At 55.2% G+C, this 20,687-nt stretch overlaps 3 protein-coding genes across 6 annotated transcripts in view; 2 read left to right on the top strand and 1 right to left on the bottom strand.

Annotated features, from left to right (window-relative positions):
* The window catches only part of NSD3 (nuclear receptor binding SET domain protein 3), a 34,647-nt gene extending 30,464 nt beyond the window's left edge, over positions 1 to 4,183 (top strand). For all 3 annotated transcript variants that reach the window (XM_066206439.1, XM_066206438.1, XM_066206440.1), the window contains one exon: positions 469 to 4,183. In XM_066206439.1, coding sequence (XP_066062536.1) covers positions 469 to 710 — 242 coding nt within the window. In that variant the 3' untranslated portion in view covers positions 711 to 4,183. The remainder of the gene's footprint in view (positions 1 to 468) is intronic.
* A 29-nt stretch (positions 4,184 to 4,212) lies between these two features.
* PLPP5 (phospholipid phosphatase 5) lies at positions 4,213 to 9,945 on the top strand. Of its 2 annotated transcripts, XM_066206450.1 has the most exons (8): positions 4,213 to 5,935; positions 5,982 to 6,056; positions 6,127 to 6,235; positions 7,761 to 7,851; positions 7,963 to 8,026; positions 8,336 to 8,460; positions 8,825 to 8,995; positions 9,319 to 9,945. In XM_066206450.1, exons 1-8 carry the CDS (start codon positions 5,874 to 5,876, stop codon positions 9,486 to 9,488), a joined length of 867 nt encoding a protein of 288 aa, XP_066062547.1. In that variant the 5' UTR covers positions 4,213 to 5,873; the 3' UTR covers positions 9,489 to 9,945. The 2 variants fall into 2 exon arrangements, with proteins under 2 accessions (XP_066062547.1, XP_066062546.1); XM_066206449.1 differs by having other exon boundaries at positions 5,916 to 6,056.
* A 377-nt stretch (positions 9,946 to 10,322) lies between these two features.
* On the bottom strand, positions 10,323 to 19,830 carry DDHD2 (DDHD domain containing 2). The gene is made up of 17 exons (XM_066206443.1): positions 19,586 to 19,830; positions 18,307 to 18,497; positions 17,649 to 17,738; positions 17,250 to 17,370; positions 16,213 to 16,302; positions 15,613 to 15,748; positions 14,826 to 15,034; positions 14,395 to 14,465; positions 14,181 to 14,300; positions 13,919 to 14,014; positions 13,708 to 13,830; positions 13,459 to 13,614; positions 13,277 to 13,379; positions 13,027 to 13,191; positions 12,465 to 12,627; positions 12,072 to 12,183; positions 10,323 to 11,825 (listed from the first exon to the last, which is right to left on the bottom strand). The coding sequence occupies exons 1-16, from the start codon at positions 19,767 to 19,769 to the stop codon at positions 12,093 to 12,095; spliced, it is 2,109 nt and encodes a 702-aa protein (XP_066062540.1). The 5' UTR covers positions 19,770 to 19,830; the 3' UTR covers positions 10,323 to 11,825; positions 12,072 to 12,092.
* Between the last annotated feature and the right edge of the window lie 857 nt (positions 19,831 to 20,687).

A 20,687-nucleotide genomic window follows, 5' to 3' on the forward strand; every position in this document is an offset into this window, starting at 1 on the left:
TGAAACATGAGCACTGTCTTGGTGTCCTAGCACAAGCAAATGACAGTTCAAACACCAACAAAGCCAGGAGCATGTGTAGGGCTGACCTAAAGCTTCATTTGGAGGTACCCTCTGAGGAGCACAGCGTCCAGGGTAATGTGAGATGCTCACAAATCAGGAAAATGTACAAAACAAACTCTGTCTTGCAAGGACATTCGGTGCCCTGATGCCCAAGGATGTCGATCTGATTGTTTTAAGGTCTGGTTGTGCATGCAGTAATGTTCTGGGCCCGGAGGGGCCTAAAAAAATACAAAATAGAACTGTGTTCAGTCAGATCCTTGTACATGAGAAGCAGAAGTAGCAGCTGATTTTTCTGAACTTTGTTTGCATTCATCTGAGCAATCCAGCACGGAATGAGGGTTAAAGGCCAATGCTGTCTCAGAAGTGCACTAATTCCAGCTTCCTTTCCCTCTCTCCTCCCATCCTCAGGAAAGTGGGAATGTCCATGGCATCAGTGTGACATCTGTAGCAATCCTGCCGTGTCCTTCTGTGAGTTTTGCCCCCATTCCTTCTGTAAGGATCACGAGAAGGGAGCCCTGGTGCCGTCGGCGCTGGACGGCCGCCTCTGCTGCTCCGCACACGACCCCAAATCTCCTGTGGCACCCGAGTACTGGAGCAAGATCAAGTGCAAATTGGAAGCACAGAATGCTGTGGAAGAGGCAAAGGAGTGAATTTGGTTAAAAACAAACACGGGAGGGGAGAAGAGGGGCAACAGGCGATGAACTCAGAGAGATTGCAATGCCACACTCGGCTTTGTCCTCGGAGCCGTCACGTGTGGGCTGGAACGGGACCATTGACCTGAGCGAGAAGGACCAGGCAGTGGTGTTTGGTTTTTGTTGTTTGGTCTTTCTTTTACCCTTGAATGTGCTACAGCAGCTCTTACTGTTGGAAACCAGGAGCGTCTTGGCCTTTGAAGAAAACCGTAAACCATTTGACAGTGAAAAGAATATTCTGTTTAAAATAATGTTCTTTGAGTGTAGAAAGCAAAGCATAGCCACATATTTATTTATTTAATTTTGAAAGGGTGTTGAAGATCTGGCTTTGATCAGTCATCGTGTCTTTAAAAACAAAACAGCGAAGCCAACGTAACTTTTGTGTCTAGTTTATGGAAAGAGCAAAGCCTCTCCCTCCCCTCTGTAACACTGAGATGCCAAACAGACAGGTGTGGGTGTCAGACCAGGTGGCTCTGAAATGCCTCTGTTCCAGTACTTATTGTTAAAGGCATTGGAGAAGGTAGGTTGTCTCTCATGTTTACTTATGAATTTTATTGTGAAGCTTTTCCTGTGAGAAATCAGGTGTGTGACTTCTGGGAAGTGCTTGTAACACCAGCTCTGGCAGTGGGGAAGAAAGGGTGGTTCCTTGCTCCAGAGCTGTCTCGGGTGTTTGCAGACAGATGCAAGAATTCAGAGTTTAAGTTGCACAGTGGCCATTTCTTTATCCCACCTATTTTGGAAACCTTCCCAGGCAGGAGAGGCTCCCAGTCTCAGAGCTAAAGTCAGTCCTGTCAGTGGGTTCATCATCTGCCACATCTGGCCTGGTTTGGTGGCAGTTACTGAGTGTGATTCTTCAGTCCTGCCTTCTCAGGCTCCCCTTGGCTTCAGGGAGGCTTGGGCACGTGAGGGACCTGACCCATGTGCGTGTTGGCTTCGATGGAATGAAGATTGTTTTGTTGAGAGAGATCTTCTAACTTTAATTTTCATTGTTAGTGGAGCTGAGGAGCATCTCAGCACTTCCTCAATGAACAGGGTATTTTGTGTCTGGGTACGGGGCCATATCCCAGCAGCCAGCTGATGCCTCAGGAGATGGTTCTGTCTTGGATTTCCTCTGTTAATCAGAGAGACAGACTCCTTCAGTGAGGCTTTCAAAGTGGCTTGTGTTGGCTCTTGCTCCAGAATTTTTTTAGAAAACCTATATTCCTCCATTTTTTTTGTGCAAGGAGCCACAGGGCACCGGTGTCCCCAGGCTGGAGCTAGTTTTGGTGGCTCTTCCCCCTCCCCAGCCCACGATCTCACCAAGCACTGTGTCTGCCCCAGTATAGCGAGTACTTCTGACTTGTGTACTGATAGTAGCTACTCCCTGCCAGCCTTTGCTCGTGGGGACTGAAAATAATCAAGTGTTGCTGGCATCTGGCTGAATTGAGCCTTGGAATAGGGAACCTTGTCCCTGGAAAGCTGCTTACACAAACCTGTGGGAACACAGAGACTGCTCAGATCGAGAAACTAGGCTGAAAAAGTCTGTGTGGAATTTAGAACGTGTCTTGCCTCTGCCTGGTGTCCTTCTCATCCTCAAATTGCTGTCCAGGGGGAGTTTTTTGTGTGTGCAATGGTAGAGTGATAGATACACTACAGTCCCTGAGCAGCTGCTGTTGTGGACTCGGCCCAGAGCACCTGCCCACACCTCCCTTGGGGTGACAGAACCTGCAGGTGTCTGGGGCTGTCCTGGGGCAGCAGCTCTTGCGATCCCTGAAGCACTTCCTGCTCTGGGCCATGCTCCAGTGAGGGTCCAACACTAACCCTGCTGGAAAGCAGTGCTGGATTTTGGTATTTTTACAGAAAAACAATTACAAAAATGAGTTTATTTTTCTTAACTTTTTGTGTGAGAAATGTCTCTTTTTAAGCTCTTATTGAGGATGTTTAACCTTCTCAGAAATTCCAAACACAGCTCTTGCTACCACGTCTGTAGGGCCTGAGGTGTTCACTTTGTTATTTATTAAGCTTGATAATGTTCAGTGATTTTCTCTGAAGTCAGAGCATTCTGATATCGCAGGTATCAGCTGATATATTTATATATATCAGATGTGTTGCTGGTACTGTGCTGCTGTGTGTGTGCACTGACCTGCTCCGTTCATTCTGTGTCCGTGGTGACCTGCTGAGCAGAGGGACGTGCTGTGGCAGCACCAGGACACCTCGGGAGCATTGAACAGGTGCCACAGTGCTGTGCCAGGGCACAGGACACAGGGTGGGCACAGAAGGCTTAGAACTCTCAAACGCTATGATGGAGGCTGCTGCTCCTCCTGTGCCACCTGATGTCTTGGCTCACTTTGTGTTCAGACTTCTTAGAGATGCTTCTTTTTTCCACACAAAAATGATTTGTAGCAGCCAACGCCTGGGCTTGGACTCAGAAGGGAAAACAGGAGAGGTTGTTCAGTTTGTGAACAAAACTCTGAACTGAAGAGAAGGTGAGTCTTTCAAAAAGCTTTAACACTGTTAGATGAGAAAAGGCCAGTTCAGAGGATCTTGGTGACTGCAGGGGCGGTTCTGAGTGCCAGACTGAGATGTTAAAATGCACATTTTAACCGTGTCTTTGTGAACTGAGTAACCAGAATGTAGTTGCTTAGAGCAGCTTCTTTGTAAGGAAAAGATTGCACAGCTGTTCTGATGGTTTGGCTTCAGCAGAGTGGGAGGCAGCTGCTGAATTAATTTGTGTGGGCTCCAAAATAAGGAATCTTGGATAGTTGGGTCATTTCATCCTGAGATGTAGAGGAAATCCACAGAACTGGTGATTTTGGTGGCGAACTGCAGTGTGCTGTCCCAGCACATTGTTGTTCCTTCACGGGAACACACCAGCATGTTTTTCCCTTACTTTTGTGTTAAATTTTTGGGGTGGCCCCACACTTCTGGTGACCTCTGCCTCCAGCTCTGGCAGCTGGGCAGTGCCTGAGCTGCCCTGCCCAAGGGAGCAGGGTTTGTGGTTTACTGGAGCTTTTCCTCTGCAGCTGCACCTGGGCACAGTGCAGGCATCCTGCAGCCCATGGCCAGACTAATCCAGAAGCAAGAATTCCACGATTCTGTGATTCCAGTGGTGCGGAGGCTGGTTCTGCCATTCCTGAACACACGGTGCAAGCATTGGCTGTTGTAGCTGTCAGATTATTGTAAAGACTCGTCCTGTCCATAGACTGTTGAAGGCATTTGCAGCTCAGGAAGGAAATTTTGTGGGCAAATCACCTTCTCTGGTCACCACATGGTCTTGGAGAATCAGTTCAAATGGAGTAATAGGGCTGGAATGTGGATTTTTGGCCTTTCTTCTAAAAAAACCCTTATTTTATCTTAATTTCAGGATAGAATGGGAAAGACACAATTACTAGGCATAATTATCAATGAGCATAAAATCTGTATATATTGAAACTTCACAGAATTATGTGGGCGGGGAGGGGGGAGGGTGGGATGGGGGGGGTCCGACGCTGGTACGGAGAAGTCACTTTAACATGGAAACCTCTGCCTCATTGAATTCAGGGTTTAATGTACTTGAAGCTCTGCGGTTCCTTTTACAGCTTTTTTTTTTATTTATACATGATTTTTTGTATACTGCATTGAAAATGTCCTTGACTTCCCCCAAGTTCCTTCCCGCTCCCGCTGTACAGTGGATCCGTGGCAAACGGGAGGGTTTGGAAGCCGCTGTCTCGGAGGTGTGTGTTCACCAGGTGTCGCGTGGGAGACGGCGACCTTGGAGCAGTGCTGTCCCTTTGCTTCCCGTTCCCGTCAGCTTTCCCCGCCATTTCTCTTTGTGTAGCAAAAACATTTGCACTTACGATACACTCCTACACGTTGGATGTATTCCCAGTGTTGTTCTGAGGGGAAAAAGGAGGGGGGGGGGGAAAAAAAGGGCAAAACAGGAAGAAAAGTAAAGGTGTTCCCTTGTGATACCGTATTTCTGAGTGAGCAGCTCAGGTCTGTGTTCCCCTGGGACGGGTCTTGCTGCTCCAGAGCAGGAGATAGGGAGCTGGAACTGTGCTTTGTGTAGGGGATTGCTGTGATTAATGTGAATAAAAAAGGGAAAACATGTACGAATTTGCCAAAGCCATTTACCACTCCCTGTGCCACCACCAGCTCCAGGGGCAGGCGGCTGCCTGGGGTCCCTCTGGAGATCCCAGCTGTGTGGGGTCCCTGGGAGCCCCCCACCTTGCAGTCCTCTCTCGCTCTTGGGTCATAACCAGACTGGAAGAACCCCTACGCTCCCTGTTCCGGGTGGATCTGTATCTCATTTCTGGTGTCACTTTTCCTTTTCCAACAAGCCCCCGGGGGGGGTGACCCTGTCCCGTTTGAGGCGGGGGGTTGGGGTTTGCGTTCGGGGTGCTGTGAGGACCCCGACCCGTTTGTCTCCACGCGAGTGATGTTGCACAACACAGATCCCCGCGGATCCGTCTCCATCCCCACGTGCTCTGTAAGATGGACCTTCGTAGAGTCGTTATTTCTGTAGACTTTGTTTATCTGTAACAAACTTTGTAGATTCTGTGAAATGTTATTTTAACGAGATCACTCGAGTCTTTACTAGCAAAGCATCGATATTCACCGAAGTCGGTATTGAAGAGTTTTTGGACGCAGACGCAGCCCTGACACTACCGAGGAGTGTCTGATTCCACGGGGCATTACTGTATCATGACTTGATGTTGCCGCATAGACTTTGAGATATCCAATATTTTGGGGGGTTTGTGTTGGCCTCTGTCCTCTTGCATAGTGTGAAGCCTGTAAAGCTGGTTCCCTGTACATAGATAGCTCCTGTCCTCTAGGTAGAGCGTATCGAGACTTGCCTGTAATATTTTAGCTTCTTACTGACTGTGTGTGATGGTAGAACATATAATTTTTGTACATTCTATCTACTGAGATGTTGCCTTTTTTATTTTATTTTACAAATACTCTGGAATTCAGATGTGGTTTTTTTGGGTTTTGGTTTGGGTTTTTTTGTTTATTTTCCCTTTTTTTAAATTTTTTTTTTCTTTCCCCTTTGCTTTTCCGTGAGGATTCCTTTGGAAAGGTTTTTAATGACATTCCACTGATCTGAATTTTTTTTGCTTGAGGTTGACTTCAATAAATGGTTCTGAATGTTCCAACGCTGAGATGAGTCAGTTCCGTGTCGGGGCGTGGCGGGGCGGGGGGATAACGGGACTCCCGGCTCGGCTCGCTCCTGCGGGCAGGGCTGCGCTCGCCCCGCCCCGGCGCCTCGGGCCGGGCAGTGGCCATGCGGCGAGCGGAGCTGGCGGCCGAGATCGCCCTGCGGGCTCTGCTGCTCGCCGCCTTCGGGTGGGTGCGGGACCCCCGCCCGCCGCCCGCCGCCGCCCGCCCCGGGGCTCACTGGCTTGTCTCGTTCCAGGATCATGGAGTTCGTGCCGCCCTTCCAGCGCGTGGTGCAGCCCGAGGAGATGTGGCTCTACAAAAACCCGTACGTTGAAGTGGACCGCGTTCCCACACTCCTCATGTTTGTAAGTCCGGCGGGTTGGTGAAGTGGTGGGGGTCGGAAGGGACCTTCAAAGATCGTTTCGCCCCTCCCACCACGGGGGATGCCCCCCTCCAGCAGAGCAAGCCCTACAGACTCTGTCTGTGAACAGTTCCGGGGATGGGGCATCCGCAGCTTCTCTGGGCAGCCCGTGCCAGTGTTTCCTGCATTTACTTGGATTTGTTCTTAAATTACAAGCTCTCCTTTTTAAAGCGAAGCTGCTTGCTAAAGGCTTGTACTGCAATACCTGCAGCTCCTAGTGCACGTTGCAGAAAGTGCAGGATTTTGTATCCATGTGGATAAATAGCTGAAGGGAGGGGCTGTGAGGATGGAGCCCGGCTCTGCTCAGTGGGGCGGGAGGCACAGGCTGGAACATGGGCATTTCCACCTGAACACGACGAAGAACTTTCCTGTGTGAGTGACTGAGCAGTGACACAGGCTGCCCAGACAGTGGGAGTCTCCTTACCTGGGGATACTCGTGATCCATCTGCACACAATCCTGGGTGATGTGCTCTGAGGACCCTGAGCAGAGGGGTTGGACTTGATGGTCCCCAGTGGTTCCTTTCCACCCATTCTGTGAGATTAGTACCAGCGAGGCCAAACATACAGTGATTTCTGACATATTTTGAGGCTTTACCATCCAGGCTTGCCTTTGGGATTTGAGGTTCATAAACAATGAGGACTTTGCACTGTTGTCCATAATCTGTTCCACGTCTAAATTCCTGGGCTCGTGGAAGATAGCACAGCTCTTGCTATCAGGAATGTTTTCCTTGTAAGCAGCTATTTTTAGCAGAGATTTATTGTCATTTTGTTATCAAATGTTTTCCCTACGGCTCCAGGCTTGGTTAGAAGAGTTTGACTAACTCTGTGTTGGATTTCCAGGAGAGAGCAGTGTGTCAGAGGGATTGGTGCCCTCTTTCACAGGTGGGAGGTGAGGGGCTGTGGCTCTTGAGCTGGCAAACAGCAGGTGGGATTTTCTGCAAGAGGTGGCCACTAAACATTAGGGATAAAACCTTAGAAAAGCATTTGGAACAGGCAGTGTAAAGCAGAACACATGCCAGAGTTCAGGTGGGAACAGAGTCCATGGGAGCCTGGCAGCCGTGGTGAGGATGTCCTGGGGTGAAATCCCCCAGGGCTGAGATGGGGATGATGATAACTGGTTGCTCTGAATCAGCAGCTCCTGTGGTTTTGCTGACAGAGCGCGGGTGCTGCTGACAGAGTGCTAATGCTGGGGCTTGCAGGGAGGGGAGAGCTGAGGTGCTGTGCCTGGGGACACCCCCAGTAACCAGCCAGAGCAGCACTCTGCCAGAAGAGCTGTCTGAGAACCAAAGGATATGCTGGGCTGATCAGGGGCTGCTGCAAATCCAGCTGGTGGGGGTCTGCGTTCTGATGGAACTGCAGTGATTGCTGCTTGGCTTTGGGGAAGGGAAGTGTACTCAGAGCCTTCTTGTGTTCTGGTGGAAACTTAAACCTGCTTCACTGACACCCAAAATTCTCCCTCTCTTGCACAGTTCATCACATTTCTGTCTCCCCTGTTGCTCATCATCCTGGCGAGGCTGTTCATGGGCGCTGACCACGAGGACACGAGGGAAGCCTGCCTTGGTGAGCTGCTCCTTGTCCCAGAGAAAGGCAGCTTGAGCCCTGCCCGTGCCTGAATGTGCTGCATTTTCAGGGGGGGGATGATGCTGATGTGACCCTTTTGCTCTCTCTCAGCTGCCAGCCTTGCTCTTGCCCTGAACGGGGTTTTTACAAACGCCCTGAAGCTCGTTGTGGGGAGGTGAGGACTGGCTGGTTCCCAGCTGCGCTGTGCGGGGAGGGCGGGGGCGGGCAGGGCTGCAATAGCCAGGTCAGGGCCAGGAGCTGAACTTGGACATGCTCAGCCTGGAAAGAATGTGTTTTTTTCTAGCTGTAAAGACAATTTAGAATTAGAAAAAACACTGGGGAGCTGCTGTCTCAGGCCATCATTCAGACGGGCTCATGTAGGCCCACGCTGGGGGGGTCACGTTGGCACGGGCAGCTCCCTGCTGCTCCTTGGGTGCTGGGAGTGCCCACTCCTGAGGGCCTGAGCTTCACTTCCCTGCCCTAGGCCACGGCCCGACTTCTTCTACCGCTGCTTCCCGGACGGCCGGCCCAACGCCGAGCTGGTGTGCACGGGGGACGCCCGCAGGGTGACCGAGGGCAGGAAGAGCTTCCCCAGCGGACACGCTTCCTGTGAGTTTTCCAGGTCTCCTTCCTGCTGCAGCCCTGGGACCCACGGGGAGGGCAGCTTGGGTTTGCTTTCCTGCACCCCACAGCTTTGGCTGCTTTCGTTGACGTGGTCAGGGGACTCATGTTTCCCTCTGCAAAGCAATGGGGTGAGAAATGTGGTCCCAAGCTGTGTGTAACCCCAGAAGGAGGGGTGTGTGCCAGGTACCAGCTTCTGGATCCATCAGTCTCAGGCCACTCCCAGCTGGTACTTGCCTTGGCTCACAGGGACAGGCAGAGGCCTCTCACAGCCACCGCAGCAGCAGAGGGTGAGGGTCTGGCAGTAAAGCCTGGAGCTGTTCTGAACCAACACTGTTCTGTTCTCTTCCAGTTGCCTTTGCTGGTCTTGGCTTCTCCGCCCTCTACCTGGCAGGGAAGCTGCACAGCTTCACTCCGGGCCGGGGGGGCCGGGCCCTGCGCTTCTGTGCCTTCCTGGTCCCCCTCTTCCTGGCCACCCTCATCGGCGTGTCCCGCACCTGCGACTACAAGCACCACTGGGAAGGTGGGTCAGCGTCTGCACCTGGCTGGGGCTCAGCACCTGCCCTGAGCAGGGCACTCCAGGCACGGGGGCTCTGGTGCCACAGAAGTCTTCAGAGCCCCCAACAGCAGCTTGGGGTTGTTGGGGTTTTTTTGACTCCTCCAGTGGCAATTTTGGTGCCACCTGCAGGGAACTGATGCCTTGCTCTGTGGTTCTGAAATATATACCAAGCTTGGCTTTACAGCCAAGTCAGGTTATGGGTCTAGCAGAAAAGCTGCTGCTGAGGAATTGATCACAAGGCTTGGGAGGATGAAGGGCCATTAACTTTGCTCTGGTCTCGCCCACAGACGTGTTGGTTGGCTCAGCCATGGGCTTGGTGCTCGCATACCTGTGCTACAGGCAGTACTACCCTCCCCTGACAGACACCACGTGCCAAAAACCATCTCTGGCCAAGCCCAAACCACTGCCAGTGCACGAGGAGAAGCCTCCGAGTCCCAGCTTCCACATGAACTTATAGGAATGGGCTGTGTCCTGCTGGTTTCTGGATGCCAGGGCAGGCAAGGCTTGGCGGAGCTGCTCAGGAGAAGTGGCTCCAGTGAGGATGAACCCCTGGGCAGGTGTTCCCTGCTGAGCCGGTGAGTTTCCTGCCCTGGCCCTTGTGTTGCTTTATTTAATTGGATTTTGTAGGCCACACCCTCTTCGTCCCCACTGTGAAGGGAGGGAGGCACTCGTGGTGCCAACCTGTGGAAAGACAGTTGGGCTATGAAGGTCCTGACCAAGAACTGGGAACTTGTGACAACCCGGTGTGCCCAGTCTGGTGGGAGTTCTTGTGTCCAGTCCAGGAAGCACCATTGGTCACCTCCCTGCAGTCCAGCCGAGCTGTCCCACCTCTTCTCCTGGGAAATGAAGTGCAGGATCTGTGAACTTTGAGCCTTTCTAATTTCCCAAATAAAGGAGTTTAATTTTTGTAATGAGCTGTGGTACTAACACTTTATTTCAAGGCTTGGGTTGTTGCTTTAGAAGCCATTTCCTCTGGTGTCTGCAGGGGTTTCTGGTGAGTGCTCTTTCCTTGCAGCTTTAGTATAGTCAGCGGAAAATGAAATGGTGTCTGAGAGCATCCCTGCACCTGTGTGAGAGCATCCTGCACAGGTACTCGTTTCCCTGCACAGGTGAGGCTGCAGCAGAGTAATGCAGGTGAGTCAGTGATGAAACACCACCCCAGCAGCTGCAGTTCAGACCCTCTATAACTCTGCAGCTTCAACAGAATTACAGAAATAGCTTCACTTTCCCCTAAACTGCACATGTGAATGTTCCAGCCCTTCCCTCTCCCCGCAGACATGCACACACCACAGTCATCTACTTATTTATTTTGGCTTTTACTGGAAAAGACATTAAATAACATTTAAAATGTATTTAACTTCTTTTTTTTTTAACAAAGTGCATAACTTAAAAAGCTGATCATTAGTGTCCCATGTTAAGACTGTCTCTTTTCCTGCTCTCATGAGACCTTAGCCAGCAGTGGTTCAGGTGCTGATGGAGCAGCTTGGCTGTTCCTGCAGTCACGTAAGGAACAGCTTCTGTTCCCTGGGAGGGGAGGAGGGATGGAGGCTGCAAACAAAACCCTTCCAATAGTGCAAATAACAGACAATGGAGGAAAAACAAACCAACAGGCTGTGGGGGGGAAAAGGCTCCTTACCCCATGCAGGGCAAAAGTCAGCAGGAGGGAAAGTGGTTTGGCTCTTCCAAAGGCTGCACAGCAACATCTCCAACAGCACTGGAGGCCCAGCCCAGGCACTGAGCCAGCCCAGGGGCGGATCACAGCAGCTCTCCAGCCCTGGCCCCCTCAGAAAAGACCTTCAAGGCAGGTGCAGACTGAGCTGCCTACAGAGCTGGTGTCATTCCCGCAGTGCCCAGACCCTGCTGGATCTGGGCCCCACCTTTGCTGGCTGCATTTTGTACATTTAAAGCTAAAAACAAGGACTGGAGCGTGGCGGGTGCGAGACCTCAGTCCCCACCTGACAGTGCCGTGGGGTGGCAGCGCTGCTCTGTGTCCCTGCAGGGCACAGAGGGCTCACACTGTCACCAGCAGCTGCTGTTGCCCAGGCTGGCTGGAGCTGGAGGTGAAGCTTTGCTCGGAGCAGGGACAGCCGGGCCCTGGTCAGTGCCGTGGGGAGGCCCTTGGCCGGGTGAGGGTGCTGAGCTGTCACTGCCAACACACCACGGCAGGGAGGAGCACGAACATGCCGCTCTCACGAGGTGCTTTACAGGGCAGCCCTGCCTGGCAGGGCCCAGGGGGGCACAAACATGCAGCAGCGGTGCAGGGACGTGAGGGTGGCTGCTGGACGGGCCCTGCTGGCTCAGCAGCAGCCCGTGCCCTGGGCTTCGCCTCCTGGGCCCGCAGTGCTGGTGTGGGTGTTTGTGTTAGCAGCCAGCAATCTCCCTTGCCCCGAGGCTACTGTAGCTCTTTCCACACTGTGTGTTTAAGGCTTTTTCTCCTCAAGGTCCTCGGCTGTGAGTGTGCTCCCCAAGCCAGGTCAGGACTTCAGTGGGTTCCGAGCCCGGACAGCTCGTCTGCTGCACTGCTGGAGGAGCTGGTGTGGGGACTCACAGGGTGGAGGTTAAAAGTACACGTTGCCACAGGGAGTCACTGTACAGGTGTCGAGTGTGTTTGAGCAGAAGTGTTTTCCCTTGACAGTTTTTCCCCCTATCCCTACCCAAAGTGGAGGAAAGTCCATCCTTATCTCCAGGCAGCAGCAGGTACTTGGGAAGCAGCATGCAGGAGACGGCAGCAGAGGAGAGAGGAAGGCAGAGGAGAGATCTGGACTTTCCTGGTGAGTACTCAGTGGGATTGGACCTAAGAAAACAAAAGGAGAATGCAGGAATAGCTGCAGTGAGGCAGCCAGAATCCAAGCCTCCTGGACCCTCCTTGGTTCTCTCCTCTTGCAGGGAAGAGGAAAGAAGTCAAAGGTCTGACAGGCCAGAGGAGAAAGCTGACACAAGTTCCCTGCCTTAGATAATGGATGTTATTTCTTCAAACAAATCAGATCTTCTCTGAGGTGTCCTAGGAAATCCAGAAGGGGTTGAGGCAAAGGTGACTTACAGCCAGAACAGCACAGGTTGGTCACTGGCTTCCTGGTAAAGGTTGATCCAGTGTGATGCCTTGTGTCTGGTAGATCTCCTTCAGAACCAGCAGAACAGTGTCCTCTGACTCCCTGCAGGAGGAGGACGTGGGAATCAGAAGGGAATGCTTCCCTGCACTGTCAGGGCATCTGTGACAGCTGGGTAGATGCAGTGCTCTGCAGATGCAGGCAGCACAAGGCAAGGAGAACCACCAGTCTCCTTCCCCTGTCTGTGCCCACCCTCTGTGTGTCACAGACAGATCTTGTTCCCTTGATCAGCTGAGGCTTTTCTCACTACACTGGCTTTGAAACCCATGCTGTTCTGCTTCCACCACACGTAAATTCGAAGCCCTGAGCATTACACAGGTACTTACCAATAGCAGAGATGCCCCTGGAGTGCAAACAAATACTCGTTGAAGCTCTCTATTGGCTTCTCCTGCAGCACGTAGTCGATGCGGTTCCCTCCATTCAGCCTCCCCACGTTGATGAGGGGGCTCTCTTCCTTCACTGCAGCTGGGGGCTCCTCTGGCTTTGTGTCTGCAGGAAGGAAGAAGAGCAGCCTGGTTCAGCCACAGGGCGCCAGCAGCCACGACAACACAACAGCAGGGCCATGCCCTTTTACCCCTCTGCAGCTCACACAGGGGACAGGCAGCTGAAGTGCTCAGGAACAGCAGTGCAGGGACAGCCAGAGGAGAGGGATGGCTTTAGAACGTGGTGGTGTGCTGAGACCCCCCAGAAAACCCTTTCATCAGGTGCTAACAGTGGAAGGCCACAGTATTTGGGGAGAGCCAGGTGCCTCCACAGCCCAAAGGTGATCTGCTTGCGGGGCACTGATGATGGGCAGCGTGGCTGCGGGAGTCCAGGCACGCTGCTTCGTGGGCAGCTCCCTGGGCTGCATCCCTGGCTTCCCCCTGCCCCACGCACCCCACCACCAACCTGGCTGCTTCTCAGTGCCGGCCTCCGCCTCTGCTTCAGCCTCGGTGCTCCCTGCCTCCAGGGCCGGCACCGGGGAGCGGGTGAAGGACTGCCAGGCCACCCGCAGGGACCCCAGCAGGTTGTTCTTCAGGTCCACGCTCATGCGAGTCAGCCCTTCCTTCAGCTCTGCAAGGCAGGAGGGCGGTGGGTGTGGGGCTGGGGGCTGCAGCAGCAGCCCTGGGCCAGGGGAGAGGGGCTGCCCGTGCCATACCGAGGTGCATCCTCTTCCTGCCCTTGTGGTGGGGCAGCAGCATCGGCTCGAACTCCAGGTCTGGGACGATCATGGGCTCGATCCGATACGCCACGGGGTCAAACTGCACACGAGAGGGGGACAGTGGCCAGGGCTCGTGCTCCACGTGTCTCACGCAGGACAGCTCTGGTTCTGATACCTACAGGGTGGTAGATGTTGAAGAAGCCTTTGCAGGTGGGCAGGCTGTAGTTTGGGTCGATCCGCTTCACTCCTCGCACTGTGAGAAACATCCCAATGGGAGAGCCGAAGGCAAAGAAGATGGTGGGCTTGTAGTTCAGCTGGGGGTAGTTGGCCGAGACCTGGGAGAGGGGGATGTTCAGATTTGTTCATGAGACAACCTCTGGGCTGGTGTTACCAGGGCTCTGTGCGTGCAGCCAGAGCTCAGCTGTTACCTGTCCCAAGCCAACGTCCCGGTATTGGCAGTTCCTGACGTCCTCTGAGCTGTCCCCGTGCTGGGACGGGGACCCTGGCTCAGCTCCACGTTCACTGTGCCCAGGAGCTGCCGAGCTCTGATCCTGCAGCAGCACAAAGGGGTCCTTGTGTCACAGGGATGGAATGGGATGCGATGTGACGGCATGAGCACAAGCCATGCAGAAAACAAACCTTCATCTCTGTCTTGGAGCTGATGTAATGGAGTATTTTCATTCTTGGCCCTAAGGGAATTCCCATTTCTTTAAGGTTTTTCTCTGTGCACAAGGACTGGAAAATAAGCAAGGCTGGTGTTAGTCCAGGAGCAGAGGTGTGGCGAGGTGTCTGCTCTATGGGATTGTGTTCCTTCCCAGAGATGTTTCATGTGTGACTCGGTACCAGAAGATGTGCGTGGTGGGATGATGGGGAGGAAAAGCAAAGAACGGGAGCTTCTCACCAGTGCTTGCCTGTCCATTTTCTCCTTCTCAAAAACATCACAATACTCGGACAGCTCCAGTTTCTTCAGGATTTCTTTTACTTCTTCAGTTCCCCCTGTGCTTGAGGTCGTCCTGGACCCCTGTGAACAGATCCAGAAGGGATCATGCTTTCTGCTCACCAGTTTGCTCCTGTGCACGTTGTGTTCTCTCCCCCGTCCCCACGGCCTCCCATACCTGTGCACAGTGCTCGTCCTCCTCGGGATCAGCCTTCTGGTTCGTCAGGAGATCAAACAAAATGAGTGACCCTAGAAACCAGGCAGAGCATCAGCATCTGGAGGGGAAGAGCCCGAGCCACCTCCTTTTTGGGATGGAAGAGCTGCACCCTGGACTTTTTTACAGGCAGAACGTGACAGGACAAGGGACAATGGCTTTAAACTGACAGAGCACAGGCCAGATTAGACGTCAGGAAGAAATTAGCGTCTCGGGGGTGAAGCACTGGCACAGGTTGCCCAGAGAAGCTGTGGCTGCCACACCCCAGGAAGCTGAGACAGGGCTTGGAGCAACCTGGTCTAGTGGAAGGTGTCCCTTCTGCCCCAAGGCATTCCGTGACTGCGCCCTCCCTGCTGCCCTGCAGGCTGATGCTCAGGGAGAGGGTGAGCCCTCACCCAGGCTGTGCCCCGCGATGGACACCCCGCCCTTGAACTGCGGGTTCCTCTGCAGGAAGAGCCGGTGCAGGCGGTTCATCTCCGAGGCCACCGTGTCCACGATGGTCTGGCAGTAGGTGGAGCTGTTGTAGAAGAACACGTCCAGGATGGTGTCGTTGATGAAGTGACGCAGGCGGTTGATGCTGGGCAGCGTGATCCGCTCCAGGTCACTGCGGGGGAAAGGGCAGCGGGGGTTGCAGCTGGGGAAGCCACGGAACCCCACCACGTTTCTAAAGCAAAGTGTAAGTTCAGAGGAGGATTGACACAGTCTCCAAGGATGTATGTTGTAATCCAAGCTCTCAGCTTATGCCCAGACTGAAGGCAAAGCACAGCCTGTGCTCTTTCATTCCAAGAATAAAGAGCCTGTCCTGTCTTCCCCAGGAGCCTGGCCTCCTTTCTGCCCTTGCTGGGGCACTGCAGAGCAGTGCTGCAGCGCAGGAACTGGGTGCTCAGTTCTCAGAGGCCTTCAGCAAGGTGTGGATGTCCACAGTCCCTCCCAAGATCAGCCAGGGGAAGGCAGAAGCCTCTGCTCTCAGGATGCTGACTGGAGCAGGCCCCCGCCGTGTGCTGCAGAACGGCAGCGGGGAGGAGCTCGGGGGCCCCTGTCTGTCCTGCTCACCCCTACCCTAAAAACTCACAGCTTTCCCTTCGCTTTTCCAAGAGAATAAGCAGAGTTTCCAGGGCAGGAGGCTGCCCGTGCATGCTGCCATCCCCCCGGCCCCAGGGGCAGTGGCTCTCGGACACTTACACGTCCACACCAGTGGAGTGCAGGGAGCTGTGCCAGTTCACAGGCAGGAACTCCACCCGGCCCACCTGCTGCTGCTCCTGGGCCTTCTTGAAGTGTGCCTGCAGCATGCTGAGGGAGACGTTCCTGAAATCATTCACTGCAAAACAGAAGAACTCCTATGGAGATCCACCAGGCTCTGGGGCCGGCCCGTGGCACCAACAACTCTTAATACGATGAAAGATCATTATGGGGAAATCCCACCGCTGTTCCCCTAAGTCCCTGGATCTTTAGCTACAGATCAGGGGAGGCTCCATGTCCTGCCACGTGTGTTTAGGGGATTTCACTGCCCCATCTGTACCTCCTTCACAGGGGCAGGGCTTTAGTCTGGCAGTCAGGACAAGGCACTTTTAGAAATTTATAAAAAAGAACTCTGCTGTGAAGCAAAACTGATGAGCAGCAGTTGGCTGAACCTTTTCAGAAGGTGGGCTTTGGTGGGTCAGTGAGCACTGTACTCACACCGCCCTCCGTCAGCAGGTTTGGCCTGCAGCCTGCCAGCGAGTGGGGAGCTTTGGGGCACCGCGACAGCGTCTCCCGTTCCCGGGATGTTTGCCCTGCACCTACCGCACTGCACGATGCTGCGGAAGCGGATGTCGCAGGCGGGGCCGATCCCGTGCACCACGAACACCAGGTGGTCGATCTGCAGCGGCTCTCCTGAGGAGGGGAGGGCAGCTCAGGGCACGGGAGCTGAGGGGACAGCGCCCAGCAGGGAACAGACCTGCTGCAGGCACCACTCCGCACGGCTGGAGCCTCCCACTGCACCTCGGCCCATGAAAACCCTTGTTAGTGCCTGGATTTACACCTCAGGGGTGCAGGGATTTCTGCCACTTCTCTTAGTCCTGCTCGATTCAGCTGCCGCCCTGGGATGGATCTGGGCCGACAGGGCAGCAGAGGAAGGGGCGGTGGCAGCTCACCCCTGCGCAGCCGTGGGATCGTTCAGCACAGGGAACTGCAGGATCAGGAGGTCTCAGTGCAGCTGCCCCGTGCCCAGCCCACTCCGATGAACCCCGTGGAGCTGCATCTCCCAGGTAGGCCCCAGGTGGAGTCGGGGCTTGTTCTCTTCTTCCCACACACCTTCGTTTGCACACATGGCAGCACCCGTGGAAAATGGAGTAACTGCCTGACATGCTCATGGGGACACGTCCTGAGGCCTGACCGGGAGCTCAGGGCAGCTGGGAGGGGACAGAGCTGACACTTGGCTGCAGAGATGGGGAGAGCATATGCCCCAGAGAGTCACCAGCACGTAGGTAAGTTACAAACCATTGTGTCCCTAGCAGGGAAAGAAACTCTTCCTGTACAAATACAGACATTGAGACCTCAGGGGTAATTCCAGGCACTGCAGAGCTCCCAGCAGCTCTGTCTCTGTACAGGAGCTGGAAGCTCACCACCCTCCCCCTGGATCTGCAGCTCTGCACGTTCACTGACACTGCAGCTCGCTGGGGCTGGGGAGGTTTCTGAAACCATTTGGATCCTTTTGGCACAAAATGTTTTGACGTGTGCTCCGCTTAAAGGATCATGGGAGCTTCTGCCAGTCTTTTTGAGTGATTGGGTTGGAAAACACTCCACGGGGTTTGGATGGGTGGAGGGAGAAGCAGGCTCACCGTTGGGGATCTCGACAGCGATGTTCTCCACTCCTCTCTTCACAGTCCGGGGCCGACCCTGCTCCGTGGGGGTGGAGACCCAGTCGTCGGAGCTGGCAACGGGATGGTAGTGAACCATCAGCTTGGGAACAAGAAGAGCCTGTCAGTGACCCGGGAGCAGAGAGAGCTACGGCAGCTGCCGGGTGACACGGGGTGGTACCGGACTGTGCTGGGCTTTGCTCGAGGTGTTGGAAAGAAACGTGAAGCTGCTGCCAGACCGAGCTGCCGCTGCCCTCTCCTCTGCTTTACAGGCAGGTGAGCGGAACGCCGTCGGGACAATCCCATTTGAAGGGAACAGCACAAAGAGACCCAAGGGAACATCCTCAGTGGTCACCACAGAGATCACCCGGCCCTGCTCACCTTTGGGTTGTGCAGGATAATGACTTCTCTGTTGGGGGACTCCAGCTTCTTCTTCCATTCACCCAGGGTCACGGCAATCATGTAAGCTTCCTACAGAAGAGAACACCCACTGTGAGTCACCTGGAAGTATGCCCATCAATGTTCAACCTCTTGGGACATTCCCCACCCAGTTTTCAGAGTCTCTTATCAACACTTTGCAAAAGAAGGAGAGAAATCAGCTGGAGGAGCAGCAGGGTCATCCCAGGATCACCTGCTGAGAGTGCTGAAGAACTCCCCGCTCTGACAACAGCAGCATCAAACCTCCCCATCAACTCAGAACTGTTTTTGGTACATCAGAACAGAGATTATTGCAAAGATGGGTCTTTTTATACGTCTGTCTATGTATCTCTCCATTTGCATCTTCCCAAAGGAACGCCTGGCACTTTAAGGTGTCGTGGAAGGATGCAGTGAGGCCGGACGAGGGCAGGGGAAGGGGAAGACACGGCAGTGCTCACAGTTACATCAATCAGCCGCAGGAATGCCGTGCCAAAGCCTCTTTGGAGTTCACGTCCTCAGGCCTGACTGTGGTGCCAGTGGCCTTGCAAGGGGTTTGGAACACCAGGGACAGTCTGTGACAAGGAGAAGCTGAGATGGAAGCCAACGGGAAAGGCGTGTTTACCTCCAGTTCCTCGCTGAAGGACTCCGAGTAGGGAATAAACTTATTGTCCTTGTCCCCCTTGTAGAACCAGGTGCAGCGACGCACTTCGGACACCTCCTCCTCCCAGTACACGGCCACGCGCTGCCGCGTCCGCAGGTGCACGTCGTACCTGCCCCCCGAGGTGGGCACCACCATGTCCCCCTGCTCCTTCCCTGTGGGAAGCAGGGCCTGCAGTTAGTCACGAGAGGCCTGGAATGGCAAGTTCCCCCAGGCTGGAGCATCCCCCTGGAGCATCCCCCTGGGCAGCACAGCGGAGCAGGTCAGAGCCACGGCAGCAGATGCCTACGTCCTCTGCACCCAAGTTGAGAGAGTGGTGTTGGGGCATCTGGGCAAGGTGCTCCAAGTCAGGCTTCTGCCAGAGGCAGAAGGTAAGAGGAAAATATTACACTACACTGTCCTTCTCTGGCCTCTCCCTGCCTCACCTGGAAGGTAAAAGTGAAACTGTGGCCCTGGGAAGAGCATTGCGTAACAGTGGGGGTGCACCAGGGTCTCCTGTCTCTAAGCCGTTCCTCTCCAAAAGAGAGAACTCTCTACAGACCCCAACACAGACCTCAGACTCTGAATTTCACTGCCTTTGGGTCTGCCTGTGGGCTGGGCTGGTGGCACAGCACCCCGTGCCAGGCTGGGCCAGGCAGAGCACTGGGGATGGGCAGCATAGCCTCTAATCCGAAACTTCCTGGGCGAGGGAGGACGGAAGCCAACCCTTGGGCAATCGGAGCTCTGCCTGTGGCGGCAGCAGGTGGCACAGATGGTGACATTTGGCACACAAGGGCCTCAGCACAGGGCTTGGAGCTGACCCCCAATCCTTGCTTCCATAGCAGGCACAGCTCCATGCTGTGGATGGAGGGCTCTCCCAGCGGAACTCCTGCCATCCTGCTTGCATTCTCCCAGCCTCACCAGAGGATGCTTGGCAGTATAATTATATATAATTTAGAGCAGTATCAGCTGAATGGGGTCAGACCGTCCGATGCATCCAAACAGCTCAGTTATTGGGAGCAGGCACACGGCCAAAAAAAGTCCCAATCTGAAATTCCTCGAGGGAAAACCTAGCATCCCCGGGGGAAGCCATGGATGTGCCCAGGGAATTTTTCCCTGGTACCCAAGCACACACCTGATGCTTCCCCGCCAGCCTCACCGGGCCCAGCCCTTGGGGTGATGCAAGAGCGGGGACGTGGGCCGCAAAACCAAAGGGCGGCTGACAAACCGCGGCGGTGGGAGCCCCCGGCCCCTCCCGCCCTACCTGCGCCGTGCGCCTCCTCCAGCCGCTCCGAGTCCTGCGCGCTGAACGGCACCCAGCGCTCCCGCGTGTCCGTGACCTTGCACCAGAACCAGTGCGGCACCACCGCCTCGTACCGCCCGCCGGCCTCCGGCTCCGGGGGCTCGGCGCCGGCCGGGGGCGGCCGCGGCGGCTCCTGCGCCGACATGGGGCTGCGGCGGGGGGAGCGCCGGTGCCGCCGGTGCCGGGGGCCGCGCGGGTCGCGCCGAGCTCCGCGGGAACCCGGCCCCGCTGCCCCGGCCCCGAGCGGCTCCGGCCCCGCTGCCCCGGCTCCGAGCGGCTCCGGCCCCGCTGCCCCGGCGGCTGCTGCGGCGGCGCGGCCCGGCCGGGCGGCAGCGCAGGCTCCGCTCGGGCCCGGAGCCCGCCCAGCCCGGGGCGGCGCTGCCCGCGGTCCGCCCCCGCCGTCACGGCCGGGGAGGAGCGGGCACCGCCCGCGGTCCCGCCCGGAGCTCTCGCCGGCGCCCCGCCATCCCTGCCCGCAGCCTTTGCCCTCTGCAGCCCCGCCGCTGCTGTCCCTGCCTGCAGCTCCTGCCCGCGACCTTTGCCCGTCATCCCCGTCATCCGTGCCCGTGACCCCTGCCCCGATCCCTGCCCGGGCTCCCGGCCCCTGTTCCCTCCCTGTGACCCCTGCCCGGGCTCCCGGCCCCTGTTCCCTCCCTGTGACCCCTGCCCGGGCGGGGTCCCGGTGGCCCCGAGCTGGATGCGGGGCACTGGGGCGCAGGGGAACACCCGCCCTCCTGCCGGCTGCGGCACCAACAAACACTCCGGCACGGGGTGATTGCAGCAGGAGCCACGCGGTGCTGATTTCATGCTTGTTTTTCAGTCCCTCTGTGACACTTTAGCCTCCGTGGCGATTGAGAAACCCTCTGCTGAGGGCGAGCACCGCACTGCTAGAGGAGCAACGGGCAACCCCAAAGTAAGAGTTTGGTTTCTGTAGAGATGAGCCCAGCGATAAACAGACTTTCTAATCTGGGGGTTGTGATGTGGGTGGATGCTGCAAGATAAACCAGTTGCCAGGAACTGCTGTCCCGGCGCTCCCCGTGGCACAGCAGGGACTGGTGAGGAA

Source organism: Chamaea fasciata, unplaced genomic scaffold (assembly GCF_029207755.1).
Source record: "Chamaea fasciata isolate MVZ Bird 193981 ecotype frontalis unplaced genomic scaffold, bChaFas1.0.hap1 SCAF_30, whole genome shotgun sequence".
NCBI lineage: Eukaryota > Metazoa > Chordata > Aves > Passeriformes > Sylviidae > Chamaea > Chamaea fasciata.

Coding starts and splice junctions, on each gene's coding strand:
- DDHD2 (XM_066206443.1), bottom strand. CDS start 19,769: ATGTCGGCGCAGGAGCCGCCGCGGCCGCCCCCGGCCGGCGCCGAGCCC. Junction 17,371..17,648: donor TTATCCTGCACAACCCAAAG/GTGAGCAGGGCC, acceptor CTTGTTCCCAAG/CTGATGGTTCACTACCATCC. Junction 13,380..13,458: donor TCTTCAACATCTACCACCCT/GTAGGTATCAGA, acceptor TCTCGTGTGCAG/TTTGACCCCGTGGCGTATCG.
- PLPP5 (XM_066206450.1), top strand. CDS start 5,874: ATGAGTCAGTTCCGTGTCGGGGCGTGGCGGGGCGGGGGGATAACGGGA. Junction 7,852..7,962: donor CACGAGGGAAGCCTGCCTTG/GTGAGCTGCTCC, acceptor GCTCTCTCTCAG/CTGCCAGCCTTGCTCTTGCC. Junction 8,027..8,335: donor CTGAAGCTCGTTGTGGGGAG/GTGAGGACTGGC, acceptor TCCCTGCCCTAG/GCCACGGCCCGACTTCTTCT.